This window comes from Salvelinus fontinalis, chromosome 8 (assembly GCF_029448725.1).
Source record: "Salvelinus fontinalis isolate EN_2023a chromosome 8, ASM2944872v1, whole genome shotgun sequence".
NCBI lineage: Eukaryota > Metazoa > Chordata > Actinopteri > Salmoniformes > Salmonidae > Salvelinus > Salvelinus fontinalis.
The window spans coordinates 44,801,001-44,827,827 of record NC_074672.1 but is presented as its reverse complement, the minus strand read 5'-3'; the positions used below and the strand labels follow the sequence as shown (position 1 = coordinate 44,827,827).

Genomic DNA, 26,827 nt, shown 5'->3' with positions numbered 1-26,827 from the left:
TCTCTGGGTCATTTCATGTTTTTGAGCTTTAGTTTGTATTTCAGGATACTGAGATGGAATGAGCTTTAGTTTGTATTTCAGGATACTGAGATGGAATGAGCTTTAGTTTTGTATTTCAGGATACTGAGATGGAATGAGCTTTAGTTTGTATTTCAGGATACTGAGATGGAATGAGCTTTAGTTTTTATTTCAGGATACTGAGATGGAATGAGCTTTAGTTTGTATTTCAGGATACTGAGATGGAATGAGCTTTAGTTTGTATTTCAGGATACTGAGATGGAATGAGCTTTAGTTTTGTATTTCAGGATACTGAGATGGAATGAGCTTTAGTTTGTATTTCAGGATACTGAGATGGAATGAGCTTTAGTTTGTATTTCAGGATACTGAGATGGAATGAGCTTTAGTTTGTATTTCAGGATACTGAGATGGAATGAGCTTTAGTTTGTATTTCAGGATACTGAGATGGAATGAGCTTTAGTTTTTATTTCAGGATACTGAGATGGAATGAGCTTTAGTTTTTATTTCAGGATACTGAGATGGAATGAGCTTTAGTTTGTATTTCAGGATACTGAGATGGAATGAGCTTTAGTTTGTATTTCAGGATACTGAGATGGAATGAGCTTTAGTTTGTATTTCAGGATACTGAGATGGAATGAGCTTTAGTTTGTATTTCAGGATACTGAGATGGAATGAGTTTTAGTTTGTATTTCAGGATACTGTATTCCCTCCCAAACCTTTCTCTGTGATTGAAAAAGCTACAAACAACCTTATAGAGTTACAAAATACTTAATTGGAGAGGGAGAGGTTTTCCACAGTTCATTGAGGAGGGAGAGGTTTTCCACAGTTCATTGAGGAGGGAGAGGTTTTCCACAGTTCATTGAGGAGGGAGAGGTTTTCCACAGTTCATTGAGGAGGGAGAGGTTTTCCACAGTTCATTGGAGAGGGAGAGGTTTTCCACAGTGAAATGTATCCTGGTGACCTTTTTGTCACCTTTGTCAGCTCCCAAACCTGACTCTGTTATTGAAAACGCAACAAAATACTGACTTGGCCAGAGAGGTTTCCCACTAACTTCATGGAACAAAAGGCTTAGTCTTCCCAGTGTTAATCAATGCTCTGTAGTATCAGAGCGTACTCTGGGGTGTAGTATCAGGGTGTAGTATCAGAGTTTACTCTGGGGTGTAGTATCAGGGTGTACTCTGGGGTGTAGTATTAGGGTGTACTCTGGGTTGTAGTATCAGGGTGTACTCTGAGGTGTATTATCAGGGTGTACTCTGGGGTGTAGTATCAGGGTGTACTCTGAGGTGTAGTATCAGGGTGTACTCTGAGGTGTAGTATAAATAAGGGTGTACTCGGAGGTGTAGTATCAGGGTGTAGTATCAGAGTGTACTCTGAGGTGTAGTATCAGGGTGTACTCTGAGGTCTAGTATCAGGGTGTACTCTGAGGTCTAGTATCAGGGTGTACTCTGAGGTGTAGTATCAGGGTGTACTCTGAGGTGTAGTATCAGGGTGTACTCTGAGGTCTAGTATAAGAGTGTACTCCGATGTCTAGTATCAGAGTGTACTCTGAGGTGTAGTATCAGGGTGTACTCTGAGGTGTAGTATCAGAGTGTACTCTGAGGTGTAGTATCAGGGTGTACTCTGAGGTGTAGTATCAGGGTGTACTCTGAAGTGTAGTATCAGAGTGTACTCTGAGGTGTAGTATCAGGGTGTACTCTGAGGTCTAGTATCAGGGTGTACTCTGGGTTGTAGTATCAGGGTGTACTCTGGGGTGTAGTATCAGAGTGTACTCTGAGGTGTAGTATCAGGGTGTACTCTGAGGTCTAGTATCAGGGTGTACTCTGGGTTGTAGTATCAGAGTGTACTCTGTGGTGTAGTATCAGAGTGTACTCTGGGGTGTACTCTGGGGTGTAGTATCAGGGTGTACTCTGAGGTGTAGTATCAGGGTGTACTCTGAGGTGTTGTATCAGGGTGTACTCTGAGGTGTAGTATCAGAGTGTACTCTGAGGTGTAGTATCAGGGTGTAGTATCAGAGTGTACTCTGGGGTGTAGTATCAGGGTGTACTCTGGGGTCTTCTTTTCATAGCTGGACTCATCTGTGTGTGATTCTCTTCTAATCTCTGTTTTGATTTCAAAGTGCATTGTCCGTTTCCCTGTGAATGGCTACATGACAGTTGATTCGTGTAATGTGTGTGCTTGCTGCGTGTGAATTGTGTTTCCTGTAGGGTCGTCTGTTGAATCTGAGCTGTTCCACAGTCCCCACGTTTGTTCTGTCCATCACAGCGACTACTCAGGTGAGGCATCTAGTTTGTTTAGATGACAGTTGTGTCAAAAACACACAGGAAAACGATTTATTTTCTATTCCTAAAAATATGAATTTAGGTTTTTTAATGTATTTTTTCTTGCTTGTCGTATAAACTTAGACAATAGTCAGTACCAATAATATCTAAGCACCCCTAAATTGAATGTGAAAATGCTGAGGTGTTTTTTTATTAGTCATACTTGTTGCTTTAGAGGTTTGCTGAAGACAAGACTTGAGTTCGGATATCTGAGGCTCTCCTGTTGTTCTGCTGTTACCTGAGCTTTGTGGGACTGGGATGTTGGCAGTGTTGAGACTCTGTGGTGGTCTGTGTCTCTCTGCAGGCCCTGGCTCTGATTGAACTGTTCAATGCTCCTGAGGGACGCTACAAACAGGACGTCTATCTGCTGCCTAAGAAAATGGGTAAGACCAGAACCCGTCCGTAATGGCACCCTATTCCCTTTATAGTGTATTACTTTGGATCAGGCCATAGGGCTCTGGTCAAAGTTAGTGCACTATGTAGGGAATAAGGTGCCATTTGAGGAGCAGACCATTGATCTACATACATACAAGTAGTCTCTGACTGAGCCTTATTAATGAACATTTTAATGAATTCATGTGATAAATGTGTACCGCATAGGTTTCAGTGGGCAGTTTGTTGTATGTGGCTCGACGTCGCCACCTAGTGTTTTCTTTTTACCACGACACTGCATTTTCCAAACAAGTATGTGTGGATTAAAAGTAGTGAATTACAAAAGAGGCGTCCTCTTCACAATCCACCTGTGTCTTCCATCCAGATGAGTACGTGGCCAGCTTGCACATGCCCAACTTTGACGCCCACCTGACAGAGCTGTCTGAGGAGCAAGCCAAATACATGGGCCTGAACAAGAACGGACCCTTCAAACCCAACTACTACAGGTACTGAGACAATTCTACTTGTCCTTTCTCTACCAGATTGTCTCCCTATTAAAACATTTCAATGAGCCTCTTCCGAACCAGAACCAGCACATATCTCCTGTTACAGGACGTCTGGTCGAAGGGCCTTGAGAGCCATCAGGTCCCATTTTTAGAGTCTTTGTTGTGACTCGACTGGGGGATCAACTCTGCGATTGGGTTGGAGTGAGGACCAATATCAAAAGTCAAACTAAACAATTAGCCTAGGCTACAAACAAAGGAATTACAAACAAATCTAAAAGTGAAATAAGAAATAAATTCTAAATGCAAAAAGGTCAAGAACCAAGTCAGCAAGAAAAACATAACAAAACAAAGTATTCTCTCCTCAAACATTCTGAGGTAATATTACCGGTTGCCACGGTAATGACTCTGATGAGGTTGTCTGTATTTGAGTGAGTGTGGTGCTGGGTGTTGGGGGAAACAGTCAAGTAGGATTATCTGGCGTTTGGGTTTTAGATGTGGGTTAGTAAGTGGTACTAACTAGTTCTGGAAAAGGGAAAGTAATCATACACTCATGGGACAGCAACAACAACCAAAATGATATGGCACATGGTTTTACACTGTATTACACGGATATATTATGTACGTAGACAAATTCAATCAAACTGTAATCACGTGATTGTTTTTTTTAATGAAATTATATCTACTGTCTATGTCTCCAAGGTATTGATGGGAATGGACAACGCGACAACATCTGGAATAAGTGAATATAATATCTCTATTTTATTTCATAAGTTATTACAAAAGGGAAGAATAATCATTATTTTGCTTTTGCTGAATGTAAATGTTATTATTAACATTGTCATGCATAATAATATTGATTATAATATCTAACTTGTCTGTCGGGTACATGAATCTAACCATGCATATCAAACAGCAGAGACCGATAACGTGTTCCAAATGGCATCCTATTTCATTTGTAGTGCACTACTTTTGACCAGAGCCTATGGGTAGTAGTGCACTACATAGGGAATAGGGTGCCATTTGGGCCTTAGCTAAAGCGAGTAACCATTAAAAATATTAGTCATATATTTTAGTCTGCTGGCTATGCTTTAATCTCCTTGAAGTATCAATTTAGTCACAATCACAATGTCAATATGTCACTGTTACTGTGTACACACACACACACACACACACATACACACACACACACACACGCGCACACACACACACACACACACACACACACACACACACACACACACACACACACACACACACACACACACACACACACACACACACTGACATTTTAAATTAAGTCAATTCCATGAGCCAGATTTGGGTTTGTGATCCTAACTGGGAATGTTTTAATGTCTGGTGAAGCATTGAAGAAGCTACGTGTCATTAAGCTGAGAGTCAATGTGTCTTCACAGCCACTTGCTTAATCAGGTCATCTCAATGTTTAAGTTCATTCGTGGCTATTTCTTATGTTTGAAATTCTTCTCGACTTTAGGGATTTAAAGGCACCGTTTGTCCTAGTTCATCTGTATATTATCTCATAGAAACTGTTCTGTTGTCACTAAATGGTTCTATTGGATTTGAAGTTGTATGTTGACAGACATGTGAGGGTTTCTGTTTTCACTTGCTTATGTTGATCATCTAAATTATTTCTACTTGTGATTGTTGTAACTGGATGTATGATATAGCAGCAATAAGCTCATCCAATAATTAATAAACAGAAATATACGTTTATAATTTGTTTGTAGAATTGATTTGTGTGTGTGTGTGTGTGTGTGTGTGTGTGTGTGTGTGTGTGTGTGTGTGTGTGTGTGTGTGTGTGGGGGGGGTGTGTGTGGGGGTGTGTGTGGGTGGGTGTGTGTGCGTGCATTGGCAATTTTATCATGTAAATCTTGTTGGGCAAAGAAATAAAAAATAAAAGTGAGATGCATGCCAGTAAAGCCACTATACAACACAACTGTTGACCGGTAGTGTAAATATATTTAATTTGATTTATTTTTGCTAAAAAATGTGGGGCTATAAACAGGTGGGGCTCTGCCACTGTGTGTGTGTCAGAGAGAAGCGCCCATTTCTAGTGTTACATTCTTATCTTTTCATTCTTCCAGCTAGGCCCCGAGGCCCACGTCTAAAACGACTTTTCATGTTCCTAAATGCTCTTTCGCGCACTTTCTCGAACCTGTTGCCTATTGCCTGTTCATAACGGTCCAGCATGTTCGTTCTCCGCCCTGTGTTCAGCGCTACTGGTGTGGTGTCGGGTTGCCTCCAACTCTAGAATATTCACATGCTTTCCCAGAGCCTCGCAACGGCTGCAGTAACTAATATTAGCGGCTGTGTCACAGACGTGTCACAGAAGAAGTGTGATCATTCTAGAAAGCTGTTTTTTTTATGTATATAAGCCATGGATCTCTCTCAGTTGAGGTATATCTTTTTGGAATAACCACAAGACTCAAGAGCAAAGACCCGACCAGGGGGACGGAAACCACTCAGGACTCAAAACGAGGCCCTTCAATATATCAAGAGGAGAACCAAGCTGTCTACTGTTGTAAGTTATAATGTTGACGCTGACGGGCAGTTCGTAGACCATGCCTATACAGTTACCTTAGATGGATTGGTTATTGATTCTTCTGACTATGAACAGGGAGAGAAAAAACATGATATTACCAAAACCGTAAAATTAAAAAAATAATAATAATCAAATGTAAATAAGCAGTTATTTACATGAGTTAAATTGTAGATATGTAGACTATATCCATGTACAATATTAGACTGTACACCTCTAGACATCTCAGTTGAGTGTAAATGACTGAATCCTATCATAAAGTACAAATGTCATAATAACAACAGTAGGATCTTTAATAAAATACAGAAAATATTCAATCATGATAATAAAATGTTGTTGTTCTTAATCTTACTCATGCAGGAACTCATAAAAACAACAAATTATTAACCAAGATGTCTTCAGCAAAGGGAGTATCCATTGGCATTGACCTGGGCACCACCTACTCCTGTGTGGGGGTGTTCCAGCACGGCAAGGTGGAGATCATCGCCAACGACCAGGGGAACAGAACAACTCCTAGCTACGTGGCCTTCACCGACACAGAGAGACTCATCGGAGACGCGGCAAAGAACCAGGCAGGTCTTACTTTGGAAATTCTGTCTGTCTTGTCTGTCTGGCTAATCTTGTAGATTAATGTATTATATTTTGTTTTCCCCAAAATAAAATTCTATTTTAATTCATTTCAATGCAGGTGGCCATGAACCCCACTAACACTGTGTTCGACGCCAAACGTTTGATCGGCAGGAAGTTCGACGACCAGATTGTTAAGTCAGACATGAAGCTGTGGCCCTTCAAGGTGATTTAAAATACTTTTTTTTTTGTTTTCCGTTTTGAAAAATACAAGCTCAAATGTATTACAACCAAGTGTTCATTCTTCTACAAATTGTAACAGAAAAATCACAAACAAATAAACATAAAAACACATAGTGTACATAGATACAGGGTTACATAGATACAGGATTACATAGATACAGTATTACATAGATACAGGGTTACATAGATACAGGGTTACATAGATACAGGGTTACATAGATACAGGATTACATAGATACAGTATTACATAGATACAGGGTTACATAGATACAGGGTTACATAGATACAGGGTTACATAGATACAGGGTTACATAGATACAGGGTTACATAGATACAGGGTTACATAGATACAGGATTACATAGATACAGGGTTACATAGATACAGGGTTACATAGATACAGGGTTACATAGATACAGTATTACATAGATACAGGATTACATAGATACAGGGTTACATAGATACAGGGTTACATAGATACAGGATTACATAGATACAGTATTACATAGATACAGGGTTACATAGATACAGGGTTACATAGATACAGGGTTACATAGATACAGGATTACATAGATACAGGATTACATAGATACAGTATTACATAGATACAGGGTTACATAGATACAGGGTTACATAGATACAGGGTTACATAGATACAGGGTTACATAGATACAGGGTTACATAGATACAGGGTTACATAGATACAGGATTACATAGATACAGTATTACATAGATACAGGGTTACATAGATACAGGATTACATAGATACAGTATTACATAGATACAGGGTTACATAGATACAGGGTTACATAGATACAGGGTTACATAGATACAGGGTTACATAGATACAGGGTTACATAGATACAGGGTTACATAGATACAGGATGACATAGATACAGGATTACATAGATACAGGATTACATAGATACAGTATTACATAGATACAGGGTTACATAGATACAGGGTTACATAGATACAGGGTTACATAGATACAGGGTTACATAGATACAGGGTTACATAGATACAGGGTTACATAGATACAGGATGACATAGATACAGGATTACATAGATATGGGGTTACATACATAAAGGGTTACATACATACAAGGTTACATACACTAAAAGACATGAAAAGCTTGAGTATATCAATAGACTTCATGATCTTGTTGTTCTCACTCTTCTAGGTGATCAGCGATGGTGGGAAGCCCAGAGTCCAGGTGGAGTTCAAGGGAGAGACCAAGGCCTTCTACCCCGAAGAGATCTCCTCAATGATCCTGGTCAAGATGAAGGAGATTGCTGAGGCCTACCTGGGCCAGAAGGTGTCCAATGCAGTCATCACAGTCCCTGCCTACTTCAACGACTCCCAGAGGCAGGCTACTAAAGACGCCGGGGTGATCTCTGGTCTAAACGTCTTGAGGATCATCAATGAGCCCACAGCGGCGGCTATCGCCTACGGCCTGGACAAAGGCAAGAAAGGGGAGCGCAATGTTCTCATCTTTGATCTCGGCGGAGGCACCTTTGACGTCTCCATCCTGACCATCGAGGACGGGATATTTGAGGTGAAGGCCACAGCTGGGGACACTCACCTGGGAGGGGAGGACTTTGACAACCGCCTGGTCAACCACTTTGTGGAGGAGTTCAAGAGGAAGAACAAGAAGGACATCAGCCAGAACAAGAGGGCAGTGAGAAGGCTGAGAACAGCCTGTGAGAGGGCCAAGAGAACCCTCTCCTCCAGCTCCCAGGCCAGCATCGAGATCGACTCCCTCTTCGAAGGCATGGACTTCTACACCTCCATCACCAGGGCTCGGTTTGAAGAACTCAACTCGGAGCTCTTCAGGGGAACCCTGGACCCGGTCGAGAAGGCCCTGAAAGACGCTAAGATGGACAAGGCTCAGGTCCACGAGATCGTCCTGGTCGGTGGCTCCACTCGAATCCCTAAGATTCAGAAGCTCCTGCAGGACTTCTTTAATGGAAGGGAACTCAACAAGAGCATCAACCCGGATGAAGCGGTGGCTTACGGCGCTGCCGTCCAAGCGGCCATCTTGATGGGCGACACCTCTAAGAACGTCCAGGACCTTCTCCTCTTGGACGTGGCTCCTCTGTCCCTGGGCATCGAGACGGCAGGAGGGGTCATGACCGCCCTGATCAAACGTAACACCACCATCCCCACCAAGCAGACCCAGATCTTCACCACCTACGCTGACAACCAGCCAGGTGTGCTCATCCAGGTGTACGAGGGAGAGAGAGCCATGACCAAGGACAATAATCTGCTGGGAAAGTTTGAGCTCACGGGTATCCCTCCCGCTCCGAGAGGAGTTCCACAGGTCGAGGTGACCTTCGACATTGATGCCAACGGCATCCTGAACGTGTCGGCGGTGGATAAAAGTACAGGCAAAGAGAACAAGATCACCATCACCAACGACAAGGGGCGACTCAGTAAAGAAGACATAGAGAAGATGGTGCAGGACGCAGACAAATACAAAGCTGAGGACGATGCCCAGAGGGAGAAGATAGCAGCCAAGAACGGGTTGGAGTCCTACACGTTCAACATGAAGAGTAGTGTAGAAGACCCAAACCTGGCAGGGAAGATCAGAGAGGAGGACAAGAAGAAGGTTGTTGAGAAGTGCAACCAAACTATCTCCTGGTTGGAGAACAACCAGATGGCTGAGAAAGAGGAGTTTGAGTACCAACAGAAGGAGCTGGAGAGAGTGTGTTACCCAATCGTATCCAAGCTCTACCAGGGGGCGGGAGGGGATCCTCCAATGGGGAGTTGTGGCAGCCAGGCTGGGGGCGGTGCTAGCTCTCAGGGCCCTACCATTGAAGAGGTGGACTAAATAATCAATCAGTAAATCAATTGCCGATCAATGGATCAATCACTAAAGAGGCCTCATAAGCTAATGGTGCTTCTAATACAAGTACTGTTTGTCAGCTAGCTCAACTTTCATAGCACTATATATGTACATAGATTTGCTGTCACTACAAGTGCACTTTATTTTTTGTGTCAAAACTTCAACCATAAACTGTTTGCAGAAATTCATTAAATGGTGATGACGTGCATCAGAAATATGAGTGCAATATTGATTTGTTATTTATTTGACCACTTTTAAGTGAAATGCCATGCTCCATTTTTTTTTGTATCATTCTTCTCATGTACACTCTCTCACAACACAAACACAGTTCAGATAAATGTTTTTTTTAAAGAAATCCTTTGTAATTATATTACCATTCAAATGTAAAAATAACATATACTACACTCAAGTTTATACTCAAGTAATATTCATGTTTATTAACAATATACTCGACAACAGTAGAGTGATTGATATTGATATTCAAACCAAACTTCATTATATATGTTTGGTGTAACGATTGTCGTCGGGAGAAGGAGAAGACCAAGGTGCAGCGTGGTACATGTTCGTCATTTTAATGGAAAAGCTGAACACTAATACAAAAACGACACAACGAACAGTTCTGCAAGGTAATACACAGAAAAACAGAAAACAACTACCCACAAACACAGGTGGGAACAGGCTACCTAAGTATGATTCTCAATCAGAGACAACGATAGACAGCTGCCTCCGAGGACCATACCAGTGCAAACACATAGAAATACAAAACAAAGAACAACATAGAACACCAGACATAGAAGGCCCACCCAAACTCACGCCCTGACCAACCAAAACAGAGACATACAAAGGATCTCCAAGGTCAGGGCGTGACATTTGGATAGATTATTCACTCTATACTCAAATTAAATGAACATCCCAAATGGCACCCTATTCCCCATATAGTGCACTACTTTTTTACCAGGGCACATAGGGTAGTGCACTATGTAGGGAATAGGGTTTCATTCAATGATGTGTTTAATTAATTAAACACATAACAGTTTTAAATGATTGGTTTCGTTCGTTTATTCTCAAGATGTTATGCATCAATATGTACACTAGATGGCAGAGTTAGGCAAGCAAAAAACACATTATTACAAAATAGGTTATTTTGAACCTGTTCACCTGTTGAAGCCCGACTGTCTTATGTAATGAATATGAATATGCTAATATGCTCCTCAGAATACTCTCTACAAGTGTAAACACTAAGCAGCCTATGTGAGCAGAATTAAATTGAAAATTGATTAAATTAAAACTCTGGGTCTGAAAATAAAACACATCACAAGATGGGGGATGACATGAAAGTATTACGACACTGAACAAAAAAAAATCTAAACACAACATGCAACAATTTCAAAGATTTTACTGAGTTACAGTTCATATAAGGAAATCAGTCAATTGAAATGAATTAACTAGGCCCTAATCTATGGATTTCACATGACTGGGAATACAGATATATATCTGTTGGTCACAGATACCTTTAAAAAAAGTAGGGGCGTGGATCAGAAAACCAGTCAGTATCTGGTTTGACCACCATTTGCCTCATGCAGCGCGACATCTCCTTCACATAGAGTTGATCAGGCTGTTGATTGTGGCCTGTGGAATGTTGTCCCATTCCTCTTTAATGGCCGTGCAAAGATGCTGGATTCTGGCGGGAACTGGAACATGCTGCTTTACACGTCGATCCAGAGAATCCCAAACATGCTCAATGGGTGACAGCATGCAGGCTATAGAAGACCTGGGTCATTTTCACCTTCCAGGAGTTGTGTACAGATCCTTGCGACATGGGGCCGTGCATTATCATGCTGAAATATGATGTGATGGCGGTGGATGAATGGCACGACAATGGGACTCAGGATCTCGTCACTGTATCTCTGTGATTTCAAATTGCCATCGATAAAATGCAATTGTGTTCGTTGTCCGTAGTTAATGCCTGCCCCATGCCATAACCCCACCACCACCATGGGGCACTCTGTTCACAACGTTGACATCAGCAAACTGCTTGCCCACACGACACCATCTGCCCAGTACAGTTGAAACTGTGATTAATCCGTGAAGAGCACACTTCTCCACTGGGCCAGTGGTCATCGAAGGTGAGCATTTGACCACTAAAGTCCATTACGACGCAGAACTGCAGTCAGGCCAAGACCCTGGTGAGGATGACGAACACGCAGGTGAGCTTCCCTGAGACGGTTTCTGACAGTTTGTGCAGAAATTCATGCTTCGGTTGTGCAAACCCACAGTTTCATCAGTTGTCCAGTTGGCTGGTTGCAGACGGTGAAGAAGCCGTATGGGGAGGTCCTGGACTGGCGTGGTTACACTTGGTCTGTGATTGTGACGCCAGTTGGACATACTGGCAAATTCTCAAAAACTATGTTGGAGGTGGCTTATGGTAGAGCTATGCATATTCAATTCTCTGTCAACAGCTGTGGTGAACATTCCAGTTATCATGCAGTCATCATGCCAATTGCACGTTCCCTCAAAACTTGAGACATCTGTGGCATTGTGTTGTGTGACAAAACTGCACATTTTAGAGTGGCCATTTATTGTCCCCGGCACAAGGTGCACCTGTGTAACGATAATCCTTTTTAATCAGCTTCTTGATATGCCCACACCTGTCAGGGGGATGCATTATCTTGGTAAAGGAGAAATGCTCACTAACAGAGATAAAAACAAATTTGTGCACAACATTTGAGAGAAATAAGCTTTTTGTGTGCATGGAAAAATTCTGGTCTGTTTTATTTCAGCTCATTAAACATGGGACTCACACTTTACATGTTGCGTTTATATATTTTTTTGGTTCAGTGTACACACTTATTTCCAAAGTGGTCATGGCATTAGGACACAACAGGTAGCGTTAATGCTTATTCTAACCCCATGCAATTGTTTTTTTCTCTCTTCTTCAGTCGGCAGTTAAGTCGATACAAGGATGACTTGGTGGTAATGCGTTTATGTAAAATCAGCCTCCTCAAATGAAGGACAATTATCTTTAGTCAAAGAGCGTCAGTGCGAGGAAGAGAACGTTCAAGAGTGAAGTACAGGCATCGCATCATATTCGCTCCTGATTGCAAGGGCATATGTGTTACGAGAAGGAGAGGTGAAAGCCCCTCTTGCACAGCGTCACTTTTTTAATAAGATAGAAGAAGAAGAATCGTTGATAATGTAGAAAATACAATCACGATGCTCCGATTATAATGATTTCTAATGATGTTGTTATGAAGAGGTAATCCTTGTGTAATAACGCCTGTTACTTCTTGCCCATATCTCAAAGGACTTGTATAAGTGCTGATCGGCATTGCACCATGGTAGCAACACATCAGTGAGGAACTTATATAGACAATGATGTATAGTTTGAAGTGCACCTGCTGCATTACAGCAAAGGAAGCTACCCATATTTCATATATCTTTATGTACATATTCTTTATCCCTTTACACTTGTGTGTATAAGGTAGTAGTTGTGGAATTGTTAGGTTAGATTACTTGTTGGTTATTACTGCATTGTCGGAACTAGAAGCACAAGCATTTCGCTACACTCGCACTAACATCTGCTAACCATGTGTATGTGACAAATAAAATGTGATTTGATTTTTCAAGGATCTCACAGTAATGTAACTCATATCATTTCATATTTATAGAGGTGTTTGTGTGTGTGTGAATTCATCATTTAGCTATCCTAATTGAGTCTCTCTCTATATATAATGAGGTGTACCCCCTGACGTGTCCTCAGCCTACATTGCACAGGTACCCAGTAAGTTGCTGAAACAGGCCTGCGTGAATCTACAGTCAGTGATATTTCAAAGCCCTTTTCGTCCTAGTCACGTTTTCAAATTATATCAACTTAGTTCACAAAGGGAGTGGTATAGAATCATATATCCTTCAAATGACTCTTCAGCGCAAAAAGGGTTAATTTATTGGGGCTGTTGCACGCCCCAGGCAGCCTGCAGGATGGGTTGGTTGTGTCGTCTCTGACTGACTATGGTGAGGCTGAGGGAGGAGGAGGAGGAGGGAGGATACTTCTGGTTGGAGAAGCAAAAGATCCTGAACCTTCCTGAAAAACAACCTCACACATCTCACGCGCCTCTCTGCCTCGAGGACGACATCGTCACAAATTGATGGAATATTCCAAACGCGTTTATCCATTTGGATCTTAGGGGTCAACTTTCATGTTAAAGAAACTTGTTCGATTTTGTTTTTTTGGGAGGGGGGGGGGGGCTCAGATGGATTTCGTGACTAAGGTGAGGACCTTGGGTTATTGCTTTTAAGCGGCTCCAATCATTTGACAAAATTCACATAGAAATAGCAGCTCTCTAAATTTGCACAATTTGTAGATTCGATGTAGAATATAAAACTCCCAATATTCCATAATTTCAAACTGTCGTTTAAGGTCGCGAAGTCGGTATCGTTGATTGAACTGTTGAACTATTGAAGCTTATGTATAGACATTAGACTATAAATCATTTATATTAATACACAAATATTTTGTGAACAAAAGCCTGCCAATCCCAGATTTATGGAGATATTTTGAGATTGCGAACAAAAGAGTATTTAGGGGAGGTATTTATAGAAGGTGGTTTTATTCAAGGCCACTCTGTCTGCCGAGCGCATTGACTTGTTGAAGCCGAGAACCAACTGTCGACGGGACGAATAGTTGGATAAATGAGTCGTATCACAAGGACTGATATGAGAACGAACCCTGAACCGTCACCGTGTAGTCGTTTTTTATTTTGCTTCAGGGGTATATAATAACGGATAAACACAAACCAACGGAATAACCAACCGTCTATTCATCTAAATCTATGATCAGCTCGGTGTGTGTTTCGTCTTACCGAGGACGAAAGTCAGGTAACAAACCTCCGTCCAAGACATGTCTGAAGGAAGAGATGACCAGGGGGGAAGACTCGGAAAAAATTGTTATCAATGTTGGTGGCACAAGACACGAAACCTACAAGAGTACACTTAGGACCCTACCGGGGACACGCCTGGCCTGGTTAGCCGACCCGCCAGAGCCAAACGCAAACAAGGAACCCCTCCCCGTAGGACCCATATCGCCAACTACAAACGAGTTATTTTTCGACAGGCACCCTGGCATATTCGCTTATGTATTGAACTATTATAGGACTGGCAAGCTTCATTGCCCCGCCGATGTCTGCGGGCCTCTTTTTGAAGAGGAGTTGGCGTTTTGGGGGATAGATGAGACCGACGTGGAGCCGTGTTGCTGGATGACATACCGGCAGCATCGGGACGCAGAGGAGGCGCTGGACATATTCGAACCACCGGACCCAGATGACACGGACGATGAACTACCTAGACGGTTCGGCATTGAGGACTGCCCGGAAAGATCGAGGGGATGCTGCGAAGTTTGGCAACCAAAGATATGGGCACTCTTTGAGGACCCCTACTCATCCAGGGCTGCTAGAGTAAGTGTACCTTTTTATTTATTTTTTGCATAATAAACCATGCTTATAAACCAGGGTCGCTACAATACTATTGTAATTTGTAGGAATAGGCTTCCTGTTCACAAACTCCCACAGTTAATCATTAGAGTAATGCAATGCAATCAACAGGTGTTCTAGAGAGCGTGTCCGCCGACGCGCCACCGACAATCAACAGGTGTGTCTGTTCTCTCAGTTGCATCTGGCTGCTGTGGAACACCAAACTAGACAAGCCGCTAGCGGGAAATTCAGAATGCGCTGGTGTGGAAATAGCATCGTACGAAAATGATGTTGTGTCACTAAGTTCAAAGGCATATTATTTTCCTGCGGGTCGTTTAATTAGCGTAGGGAATGCATATATCAAATCACATTTGTATTGGTCATATACACATATTTAGCAGATGTTATTGAGCGTGTAGCCCTTAAGGTTATCATTAATGACATGAGGATTCTATGACGGGAATGCAATCTCTGGCATTATGTACTACTATATATAAAACACACTAAAGTAAACCATTCAAGTCCAATTCAGACGTTGAAGTCTTATAGGCCTATTTTCAAGTTCACCTATGACTGGTCTCAATGACTGTCCCTGTGACTGTCCCTATGACTGTCTGGCCCTGGCACCTTATCGTAGCAGTAACAGCCATCATCAGCAGCATGAATGGTTGTTATCTCTCTGTCATGAATGTGTGTCATATTGTGTCTCATGCTCATCACTTAAACATGGACTCTTATATGTTTTTGTAAGTAGGCAGGTTTCCATGGATCCAGGTTTATTTGACAAAAGCAATGCCGCAAAAACATATTATTGGACACGTCCCAGCTAGCACAGTGGATCTGGGCCGATTCCGGCTGAGAGTCGGGGAACTCGTCTGAGAGTCAGACTCGGCTGATGTCATGTGGCCCGAGTCTGGGCCGCCTTCGGCAGTATTACTTATGGCTGGAATGCGGGGATTGAGCTCGGGCTGATTCCGGTGAGAGTTATCTGGCCCAAATGTATTACTTGGGGCTCTGGCCGATTCCGGTGAGAGTTAGCTGGCCCAGATGTATATATTACTTGGGGCTCGGGCCGATTCCGGTGAGAGTTATCTGGCCCAAATGTATATATTACTTGGGGCTCGGGCCGATTCCGGTGAGAGTTATCTGGCCCAAATGTATTACTTGGGGCATGGGCCGATTCCGGTGTGCGTTATCTGGCCCAAATTTATTACTTTTGGCATGGGCCGATTCTTGTGAGAGTTATCTGGCCCAAATGTATTACTTGGGGCTCGGGCCGATTCTGGTGAGAGTTATCTGGCCCAAATGTATTACTTGGGGCTCGGGTTTATTGGGGCTACTCTCTGGCAGATGATTACACAGGCTGCTTTATATAATTAACATTTAATGATTTATTTTTCCATATTCTCTCATTGTTTCTATGATAATTGTATTTTTTTAACATTTAAATGAAATTCTGAGTCCTGGCCGCGTTCAGGAGACCTATGAGGCGACACACAATTGGCCGAGCGCGTCCGAGTTAGGGGAGGGTTTGGCCGGCCAGGATGGCCTTGTCCCATCCTGAAAATCAATCCCAGAACAACCGCAAAGGACCTCGTGAAGATGCTGGATGAAACAGGTACAAAAGTTTCTATATCCACAGTAAAACGAGTCCTATATCAACATATCAACATAACCTGAAAGGCCGCTCAGCAACGAAGAAGCCACTGCTCCAATACCGCCTTAAAAAAGACAGACTACGGTTTGAAACTGCACATGGCGACAAAGATCGTACTTGTTGGATACTTTGTACCTGTTTCCTCCAGCATTTTCACACGGTCAGTTGCTGTTGTTCTGGGATTGATTTTCACTTTTCATCAAAGTACGTTCATTTCTAGGAGACAGAACGCGTCTCCTTCCAGAGCGGTATGACGGCTGCGTGGTCCCATGGTGTTTATACTTGCGTACTATTGTTTGTACAGATGAACGTGGTACCTTCAGGCATTTGGAAATTGCTCCCAAGGATGAACCAGACTTGTGGAGGTCTACAATTTTTTTATGAGGTTTTGGCTGATTTCTTTAGATTTTCCCATGATGTCAAGCAAGGAGGCATTGCGTTTGAAGGTAGGCCTTGAAATACATCCATAGGTACAGCTCCAATTGACTCTAATGATGTCAATTAGCCTATCAGAAGCTTCTAAAGCCATGACATCATTTTCTGGAATTTTCCAAGCTGTTTAAAGTCACAGTCAACTTAGTGTATGTAAACTTCCAACCCACTGGAATTGTGATACAGTGAAATAATCTGTCTGTAAACAATTGTTGGAAAAATTACTTGTGTCATGCACAAAGTAGATGTCCTAACCGACTTGCCAAAACTATAGTTTGTGGAGTGGTTGAAAAACGAGTTTTAATGACTCCAACCTAAGTGTATGTAAACTTCCGACATCAACTGTAGGTATGCCAGTCAGCTTTGACATCGGTTTTGCACATCGGCGTTAAACTAGACATTTGGCCCATGCCGATGTTGGCATTTTTAGATAATATCGGCCGATTCCGATATGCGTACTGATATATCGTGCATCCCTAATATTTATGTCAGAGTTTACATTGTAGAGAATAGGCTGACAGGACATGACTTTCAACAATGTCTGAATTGCTTCACCTTGCTCTTCTGGTTGGCTGGCAAGCTTTACCATCCAATTATTTCAGGTCTACAGGAGTGCAAGTTTCACCATGGCACGGACTGTGGCAATACGTTAGCACATGAGGAATATTCGAATATGGCAAATATTAGTCAATTATTGCATTCTATCCATGCTGGCTTTCCCGGGCTACCAGAGACATGAAACAGATTGGTGGGAGGACTGAGACATGAAACAGAGAGGTGGGAGGACTGAGACATGAAACAGAGAGGTGGGAGGACTGAGACACGAAGCAGAGAGGTGGGAGGACTGAGACATGAAACAGATTGGTGGGAGGACTGAGACATGAAACAGAGAGGTGGGAGGACTGAGACATGAAACAGAGAGGTGGGAGGACTGAGACATGAAACAGAGAGGTGGGAGGACTGAGATATGAAACAGAGAGGTGGGAGGACTGAGATATGAACCAGAGAGGTTGGAGGACTGAGATATGAAACAGAGAGGTGGGAGGACTGAGACATGAAACAGATTGGTGGGAGGACTGAGACATGAAACAGAGAGGTGGGAGGACTGAGACATGAAACAGATTGGTGGGAGGACTGAGACATGAAACAGAGAGGTGGGATGACTGAGACATGAAACAGAGAGTTGGGAGGACTGAGACATGAAACAGAGAGGTGGGAGGACTGAGACATGAAACAGAGAGGTGGGAGGACTGAGACATGAAACAGAGAGGTGGGAGGACTGAGACATGAAACAGAGAGGTGGGAGGACTGAGACATGAAACAGAGAGGTGGGAGGACTGAGACATGAACCAGATTGGTGGGAGGACTGAGACATGAAACAGATTGGTGGGAGGACTGAGACATGAAACAGATTGGTGGGAGGACTGAGACATGAAACAGATTGGTGGGAGGACTGAGACATGAAACAGAGAGGTGGGAGGACTGATACATGAAACAGAGAGGTGGGAGGACTGAGACACGAAGCAGAGAGGTGGGAGGACTGAGACATGAAACAGAGAGGTGGGAGGACTGATACATGAAACAGATTGGTGGGAGGACTGAGACATGAAACAGAGAGGTGGGAGGACTGATACATGAAACAGAGAGGTGGGAGGACAGAGACACGAAGCAGAGAGGTGGGAGGACTGAGACATGAAACAGAGAGGTGGGAGGACTGAGACATGAAACAGAGAGGTGGGAGGACTGATACATGAAACAGAGAGGTGGGAGGACTGAGATATGAAACAGAGAGGTGGGAGGACTGAGATATGAAACAGAGAGGTGGGAGGACTGAGACATGAAACAGATTGGTGGGAGGACTGAGACATGAAACAGAGAGGTGGGAGGACTGAGACATGAAACAGAGAGGTGGGAGGACTGAGACATGAAACAGAGAGGTGGGAGGACTGAGATATGAAACAGAGAGGTGGGAGGACTGAGACATGAAACAGAGAGGTGGGAGGACTGAGACATGAAACAGAGAGGTGGGAGGACTGAGACATGAACCAGAGAGGTGGGAGGACTGAGACATGAAACAGAGAGGTGGGAGGACTGAGACATGAACCAGATTGGTGGGAGGACTGAGACATGAAACAGATTGGTGGGAGGACTGAGACATGAAACAGATTGGTGGGAGGACTGAGACATGAAACAGAGAGGTGGGAGGGCTGAGACATGAAACAGAGAGTTGGGAGGACTGAGACATGAAACAGAGAGTTGGGAGGACTGAGACATGAAACAGAGAGGTGGGAGGACTGAGACATGAAACAGAGAGGTGGGAGGACTGAGACATGAAACAGAGAGGTGGGAGGACTGAGACATGAAACAGATTGGTGGAAGGGCATACAGGCTGTCACCAATATGTTATTGCTAAATTTTCCTACATGGTTAATATAACACTTCAACCAATATGTATTTGGTCAACACTGTTGGTTTTTGCGAAAAGTTACATTTGTGATTGATGATAACACTTTCAAATGAGAACATCACTTCAATACAATATAATAGAATTTTGAGAGCCTAGAATTAGGAACATTTACCTTTTGATCATGCCACAACGGTTACGTGCCATTAATTAATGACATCATACTGTATCACTTATAGCCAATAAATATATTCTTTGGTAGACTATAATTTGGTGAATTTCCCTTAGATTATGCGACTACTGTAACCTATATAATAATCATATAAAGTGAACACAATAAAAACCACAAAAGGTGGATCAGGTTGTATTTTGTGTGTAATTCACTGGATCATCAGTGTAATAATTAATGTCAATATTCATAGCCAGTTGAGATCATCTTCGATTTTCAGCTAAATATTTCCCAGAGGACATCACATTATGAGACAGACGTGTGAGAGAGCAGAGTGCTTCACAGTTATTGGTTAGCATCTAGCCGCTAATGGCTTCTCAACCAATGCTGCAGAGAGAGAGAGAGTGGGATAAAGAGAGATGGAGAGAGAGAGAGGAAACAAGAGAGATGGAAAGAAACAGTTGGAGAGAGAGAGGAGAGGAGAGGAAAAAAGAGATGGAGAGAGAGAAAGAGAGAGATGCGCTAGAGAGAGACAAAAGGAAAGGAAGAGAGAGAGAAAGATATAAAGAGAGAGAGAGAGAAAGAGATAAAGAGAGAGAGAGTGATGTAAAGAAAGAGAGTGCTTATTGAGGCAAATGCGAAGGCAGGTATCAAGTTACATTATATCAGAAACTACCTCATAAATGGGAAGCAAGGCCAGGTTGCTGTGTATATATATATTCATCAAGTGCATATATCATTTGATGGACCTATGATTGCATTGCATTCAAGGAGAATGCATTACTAGCCTAAGGCTTTCGATCAGGTCTATTGACAGTTTCCTAATATTTTGCCTTGGTGAAAAGGTGCCACACCAGCCTTCTCATCTCTATATAGAAACAGGATATTTCCCATTCATATATATGAAGTCTATAGGCCACACTGTCCTGTTCTACCAGACAGCTTAGTACCTCCTGGTACATACAGTCTGTCACAGTGCAGTGCAGAGAGCAGACAGACATCACAGTGGCTTGCAACCATATGTCTTGTCTGCTGTCACACCTGAGTTTCTAGAATTGTGTGTGTGTATAGTGTGTGTGTGTGTGTGTGTGTGTGTGTGTGTGTGTATAGTATGTGTGTGTGTGTGTGTGTGTGTGTGTGTGTGTGTGTGTGTGTGTGTGTGTGTGTGTGTGTGTGTGTGTGTGTGTGTGTGTGTGTGTGGTGTGCAGCGGTTGGAACTGGTTCAGGGTTTTTCTTCTTCTTCGAGGTACAGAATCAGAACCGGGTTACGAAAGTGATCTATACTGGTCCGGGACAGAACCGTTATTTAAAACCATGGGAATCGGTTAATAATAACCATCTTTTACATTCTGGGCATTTTTTTCCAGTCCCACAAAAAACGCAAACAAAAGCTCTCACTCTGCCACTCAGAAACATATTCCAGTGTCTTCATGCCAGCTGGAAATCTTTGCCAGTGTGTGTGCGTGTCACGCCCTGGCCTTAGTATTCTTTGTTTTCTTTATTATTTTAGTTAGGTCAGGGTGTGACATGGGGAATGTTTGTGTTTTGTCGGTTTTGGGTGGTTATATGGTAAAGGGGGTGTTGGGTGTAGTGTATGGGTTTGTGTTGAGTGAATGTGTCTAGCTGTGTCTATGGTTGAGTGTAGGTTCTAGGAAAGTCTATGGTTGCCTGAATTGGGTCTCAATTAGAGACAGCTGGTTATTGTTGTCTCTGATTGGGAGCCATATTTAAGGCAGCCATAGGCTTTAGCTGTTTGTGGGGAATTGTCTATGTTGAACGTTTGTTGCTTGTCCCTGCACTTACGTCATTAGCTTCACGGTCGTTTGTTGTTTTGGTTTGTTTTGTGTATAGTGTTCGTTTTCGTGTTTTTCCTCTCTTCTAATAAAAGAATATGTACTTTCCACACGCTGCGCCTTGGTCATCTCTCTCTCCTATAGACGATCGTGACAGTGCGTGTGTAGGCAACTTGCCCCTCCCACTCTTCATGCCCCTCCCCTCCAAAGCATTGTCTAGTAGCTGTTAGAAGCGTGGATCAGAAATTAGGGAGAGAGATGTTTAATTAGAGAAGAATGGATTCACTTTTTCAATGCTAGTTAAGGATACTATAGTTATCACATTTCACATTAGATTTATTTACTACAAAAAGGTAAGACATGTTTTTAATTTTGACTCTCTGCACACACACACTTGTTGGCTCTGGTCCAATGGTAAGCCACCTCTGAAGTTCAAAGACATTTAAAGTTCCTTCATAGAAGCCGCTCCTCCGTAGGTATAATTCTGTGGGCCTAATTCAGATAATGTATGTCATAACAAGATGCCCAGCGTGTCAAGCCAAGCCTCCTCCTCCACCCTCTCTTGCTCCCTCCCAACCCGCAAAATTTCAGTGGCGTCTCACGCCCTACACTTGTCTGTCCAATGCATGTTAACAGCTATAGCTTGCCTGCTCCACAGCAAGCTGCTCTATCCGCATTGATTGCAGAAGTCATTTAATGTTGAGCTAAATGTAAAATAACATTGATTTCATAGGTTTAAAAAGGAACAGAAAGTAATGATATAAACCATCACTTTTTTGGGGTTCAAACCAGTCCAGACCGGTTCAGACCGGTTCAGAACTTTATTTTACAGGTCCTCCTCTCCTGACTGTATGTGCAGCCAAATTGAATTTATTTATTTATTTATTTTATTTTACTGTTATTTTACCAGGTAAGTTGACTGAGAACACATTCTCATTTACAGCAACGACCTGGGGAATAGTTACAGGGGAGAGGAGGGGGATGAATGAGCCAATTGTAAACTGAATAGATTGCAAGTGTACCACTAGAAGCAAAGCAGAAAGTAAAAGCAGGAAGTTGTACCCATCAATATGTGCTATGATTTGATTATTCAGTTGACATTACAAAACAATATATTCCATTGCATGAGTCACATCAGTTAATCATTTGATTAAACAGTCTACATCATCAGACAGCCATGGTGAGTGTAGCCATGAGTTTACCCGTCAAATTGCCAGGGTTAAGTCGTTCGCATACATAGGTTTGGTTTTCTCCTAGGAGAACTCAGATAGGCGAAGTGAAGGTCTGTACTAGCATCCCAGCTAGCAATGAGGAATCGGCCCAGAAGCGGCCCTCTTCCGGGGGGCCGGAACTGATTGTATCGGCCCAGAAGCGGCCCTCTTCCGGGGGGCCGGAACTGATTGTATCGGCCCAGAAGCGGCCCTCTTCCGGGGGGCCGGAACTGATTGTATCGGCCCAGAAGCGGCCCTCTTCCGGGGGGCCGGAACTGATTGTATCGGCCCGGAATCGGGTGTCGGATTCGGCTTGTAATCAAAATGATGGAATCAGAATCAGAATCAGCCCAAGTACATCGGGTCGTTTCCGTCTACCGGAATTCAGCCGACTTTGCCGGCATCTTACCAGAATCCCCCCAGAAGAAGGGGGAAATAAATATTGATAATATTGAAATCAATATATACAAAATTACCCGATTTAGTAATTTTAAATATTACTACTATACATTTTATACATACAAATTATACCCATCCATAAAAAAACAATGTGTGTCAGAGGAAACGCCATACACCTGGTGACCGCGATGGGACTGTCAGCCGGAATCGGCCCAGATCCACTGTGCTAGCCGGGATACTCCCTTACATTTACATTTTAGTCATTTAGCAGACGCTCTTATCCAGAGCGACTTACAGTAGAGTGCATACATTTTATTACATTTACATTACATACTGAGACAAGGATATCCCTACCGGCCTAACCCGGACGACGCTATGCCAATTGTGCGTCGCCCCACGGACCTCCCGGTTGCGGCCGGCTGCGACAGAGCCTGGGCGCGAACCCAGAGACTCTGGTGGCGCAGCTAGCACTGCGATGCAGTGCCCTAGACCACTGCGCCACCCGGGAGGCTTAAAATGCCTTCGCTACAGCAAGATGGGACAAGGACATCCCGGGCCGGCCAAACCCTCCCCTAATTCGGACGACTCTGCGGCAATTGTGCGTCGCCTCATGGGTATCCCGGTCGTGGCCGGCATGGGTCTCAAACCAGCATCTGTATCAATTCAGTTTGCACTGCGATGCAGTGTCTTAGACCACTGCGCCACTCAAGAGGCTCCATCCATAACATTTATTTATTATAATAATTTTTTTACCCCCTTTTTCTCCCAAATTTTGTGGTGTCCAATTGTTAGTCGTTACTGTCTTGTCTCATTGCTACAACTCCCGTACAGGCTCGGGAGAGACGAAGGTTGAGAGCCATGCGTCCTCCGAAACGCAACCCAACCAAGCCGCACTGCTTCTTAACACAGCGCTCATCCAACCCGGAAGCCAGCCGCACCAATGTGTCGGAGAAAACACCGGACACCTGGTGACTTGGTTAGCGCGCACTGCGCCCGGCCCGCCACAGGAGTCGCTTGTGCGCGATGAGACAAGGATATCCCTACCGGCTAAACCCTCCCTAACCTGGACAACGCTGGGCCAGTTGTGCATCGCCACATGGACCTCCCGGTCGCGGCCGGCTGTGACAGAGCCTGGGCTCAAACCCAGAGTCTCTGGTTGCACAGCTAGCACTGCGGTGCAGTGCCTTAGACCACTGCGCCACCCGGGAGGTGGTTTTAATTCTTATCAATTGCCTTGCACAAAGTATCAAATTGCTAAAATACTATGCCAGCCATAAGCAATACTGCCGAAGGCGGCCCAGAGTCGGGCCACATGACGTCGGCCGAGTCTGACTCTCAGCCCAGTGCCCCGACTCTCACCCGGAATCGGCCCAGATCCACTGTGCTAGCTGGGATACTCCCTTAAAATGCCTTCGCTTGAAAAACAAGAAAAAAGTGGCAAAATTACTGTTTGTCCCTCTTGAGATTCCGTAGCCAGTACACTTCCTCAAAATATTCTGAATTAATCAACGATAACTCAAGAAATCTGTCATTGATCTGGAAGTTTTTTCCAAGAAGGTTTTAGTCGCAAAATTTTGGTGCAGTAGTTCTAAAGTGAAAAAATATGCATCAAAACTAGTCGTCTGTCATTGAACAAACACTTCATTTAAGAATTCCTACTGTTGACCAATCTCCGACGAAGGGGCATAGAGTTCGGCTATCGAACTTCGACATGCTTCAAGAAAAAAATTGTGTGTGCTCGAACAGCCCCAAAAAAACCTGCCCGAACACCAAAATTAAAAAATATATATCACAAAATGTTGTCATAATCTATGCGTGAACTATTTTGACTGGGAAGCATACGGTATTCCAAGCCTATTCTATTAATTCTATTTCTATGTGCTGCTGCATTGTGGGGGGCGTTGCCTAGGCGATAAGCTACAACAAAATGTTAATGTTACATTTGTCATAAGCACTTATTTGGTATTTGGTAGTTTATTAGGATCCCCTGTTGGCTGTTGAAAAAGCAGAAGCTACTCTTCCTGGGGTTCCACACAAAACATGAAACACAATACAGAATGACATAATACAGAACATCAATAGACAAGAACAGCTCAAGGACAGAACTGCATCATTTTATTTTTAAAGGCACACGTAGCCTACATGCAGTTGAAGTCCGAAGTTTACATACAATTAGGTTGGAGTCATTAAAACTTGTTTTTCAACCACTCCACAAATTTCTTGTTAACAAACTATTGTTTTGGCAAGTCGGTTAGGACATCTACTTTGTGCCTGACACAAGTCATTTTTTCCCAGTAATTGTTTACAGACAGATTATTTCACTTATAATTCACTGTATCACAATTCCAGTGGGTCAGAAGTTTACATACACTAAGTTGACTGTGCCTTTAAACAGCTTGGAAAATTCTAGAAAATTATGTCATGGCTTTAGAAGCTTCTGATAGGCTAATTGACATCATTTGAGTCAATTGGAGGTGTACCTGTGGATGTATTTCAAGGCCTACCTTCAAACTTAGTGCCTCTTTGGTTGACATCATTGGAAAATCAAAAGAAATCAGCCAAGACCTCAGAAAAAATATTGTAGACGTCCACAAGTCTGGTTCATCCTTGGGAGCAATTTCCAAACGCCTGCAGGTACCACGCTCAGCTGTACAAACAATAGTACGCAAGTATAAACACCATGGGACCACGTAGCCGTCATACCGCTCAGGAAGGAGACGCGTTGTGTCTCCTAGAGATGAACGTACTTTGGTGCGAAAAGTGCAAATCAATCCCAGGACAACAGCAAAGGACCTTGTGAAGATGCTGGAGGAAACAGGTACAAAAGTATCTATATCCACAGTAAAACGAGTCCTATATCGACATAACCTGAAAGGCCACTCAGCAAGGAAAACGCCATTGCTCCAAAACCACCATAAAAAAGCCAGACTACGTTTTGCAACTGCACATGGGGACAAAGATCGTACTTTTTGGAGAAATGTTCTCTGGTGTAACGAAACAAAAATAGAACTGTTTGGCCATAATGACCATCGTTATGTTTGGAGGGAAAAGGGGGACGCTTGCAAGCCGAAGAACACCATCCCAACCGTGAAGCACAGGGGTGGCATCATCATGTTGTGGAGGTGCTTTGCTGCAGGAGGGACTGGTGCACTTCACAAAATAGATGGCGTCGTGAGGAGGGGAAATTATGTGGATATTTTGAAGTAACATCTCAAGACATCAGTCAGAATATTAAAGCTTGGTCGCAAATGGGTCTTCCAAGTGGATAATGACCCCAAGCATACTTCCAAAGTTGTGGCAAAATGGCTTAAGGACAACAGAGTCAGGGTATTGGAGTGGCCATCACAAAGCCAAGGAGGCCTACAAACCTGACTCAGTTACACCAGCTCTGTCAGGAGTAATGGGCCAAAATTCACCCAACTTATTGTGGGAAGCTTGTGGAAGGCTATCCGAAACGTTTGACTCGAGTCAAACAATTTAAAAGGCAATGCTACCAAATACTAATTGAGTGTATGTAAACTTCTGACCCACTGGGAATGTGACAAATAAAATAAAAGCTGAAATAAATCCTTCTCTCTACTATTATTCTGACATTTCACATTCTTAAAATAAAGTGGTGACTGAATGCCGGAATGTCATTCATCTATTAACTTCAGTCTATGAGCATGGCACACTAAGGCAATTGCACAACGCCTTCTGATTAACCTGTGGGCTCAGTTGTGCAATAATCACTTTCCTTTCTTTCAGCCAATGGGCCTGAATCTAGCGGAGTATTTATATGTTAACTCAAACCGTGTCTCTCACTTGATGCTTTGCAGCAACAGTCTTCCAAAGACCTTCCAACTCCCCACCACTACCAACTGAAGTGC

The 26,827-nt window shown here is 43.2% G+C and overlaps 3 protein-coding genes across 6 annotated transcripts in view; all 3 read left to right on the top strand.

The window, feature by feature from the left end:
* The window catches only part of LOC129861315 (S-adenosylhomocysteine hydrolase-like protein 1), a 44,407-nt gene extending 39,459 nt beyond the window's left edge, over positions 1 to 4,948 (top strand). The window contains exons 13-16 of one of the 2 annotated variants that reach the window (XM_055932628.1): positions 2,223 to 2,291; positions 2,641 to 2,719; positions 3,094 to 3,214; positions 3,914 to 4,948. In XM_055932628.1, the coding sequence (XP_055788603.1) occupies positions 2,223 to 2,291; positions 2,641 to 2,719; positions 3,094 to 3,214; positions 3,914 to 3,920 (276 nt within the window). In that variant the 3' untranslated portion in view covers positions 3,921 to 4,948. Of the gene's footprint in view, positions 1 to 2,222; positions 2,292 to 2,640; positions 2,720 to 3,093; positions 3,222 to 3,913 lie in introns of those variants that run through there. The other variant, XM_055932629.1, reaches the window with a different exon arrangement.
* Positions 4,949 to 5,056: 108 nt separating this feature from the next.
* LOC129861314 (heat shock 70 kDa protein-like) lies at positions 5,057 to 9,643 on the top strand. Of its 2 annotated transcripts, XM_055932627.1 has the most exons (4): positions 5,057 to 5,753; positions 6,132 to 6,343; positions 6,460 to 6,564; positions 7,764 to 9,643. In XM_055932627.1, the coding sequence occupies exons 2-4, from the start codon at positions 6,164 to 6,166 to the stop codon at positions 9,411 to 9,413; spliced, it is 1,935 nt and encodes a 644-aa protein (XP_055788602.1). In that variant the 5' UTR covers positions 5,057 to 5,753; positions 6,132 to 6,163; the 3' UTR covers positions 9,414 to 9,643. The 2 variants fall into 2 exon arrangements, with proteins under 2 accessions (XP_055788602.1, XP_055788601.1); XM_055932626.1 differs by having other exon boundaries at positions 5,057 to 6,343.
* Positions 9,644 to 13,458: 3,815 nt separating this feature from the next.
* The window catches only part of LOC129861313 (potassium voltage-gated channel subfamily C member 1-like), an 88,872-nt gene continuing 75,503 nt past the window's right edge, over positions 13,459 to 26,827 (top strand). For both annotated transcript variants that reach the window (XR_008760553.1, XM_055932624.1), the window contains exon 1: positions 13,459 to 14,878. Coding sequence is in view for 1 of the 2 variants with exons in the window: in XM_055932624.1 (XP_055788599.1) it covers positions 14,258 to 14,878 (621 nt within the window). In the remaining variant the exon portion in view is untranslated. The remainder of the gene's footprint in view (positions 14,879 to 26,827) is intronic.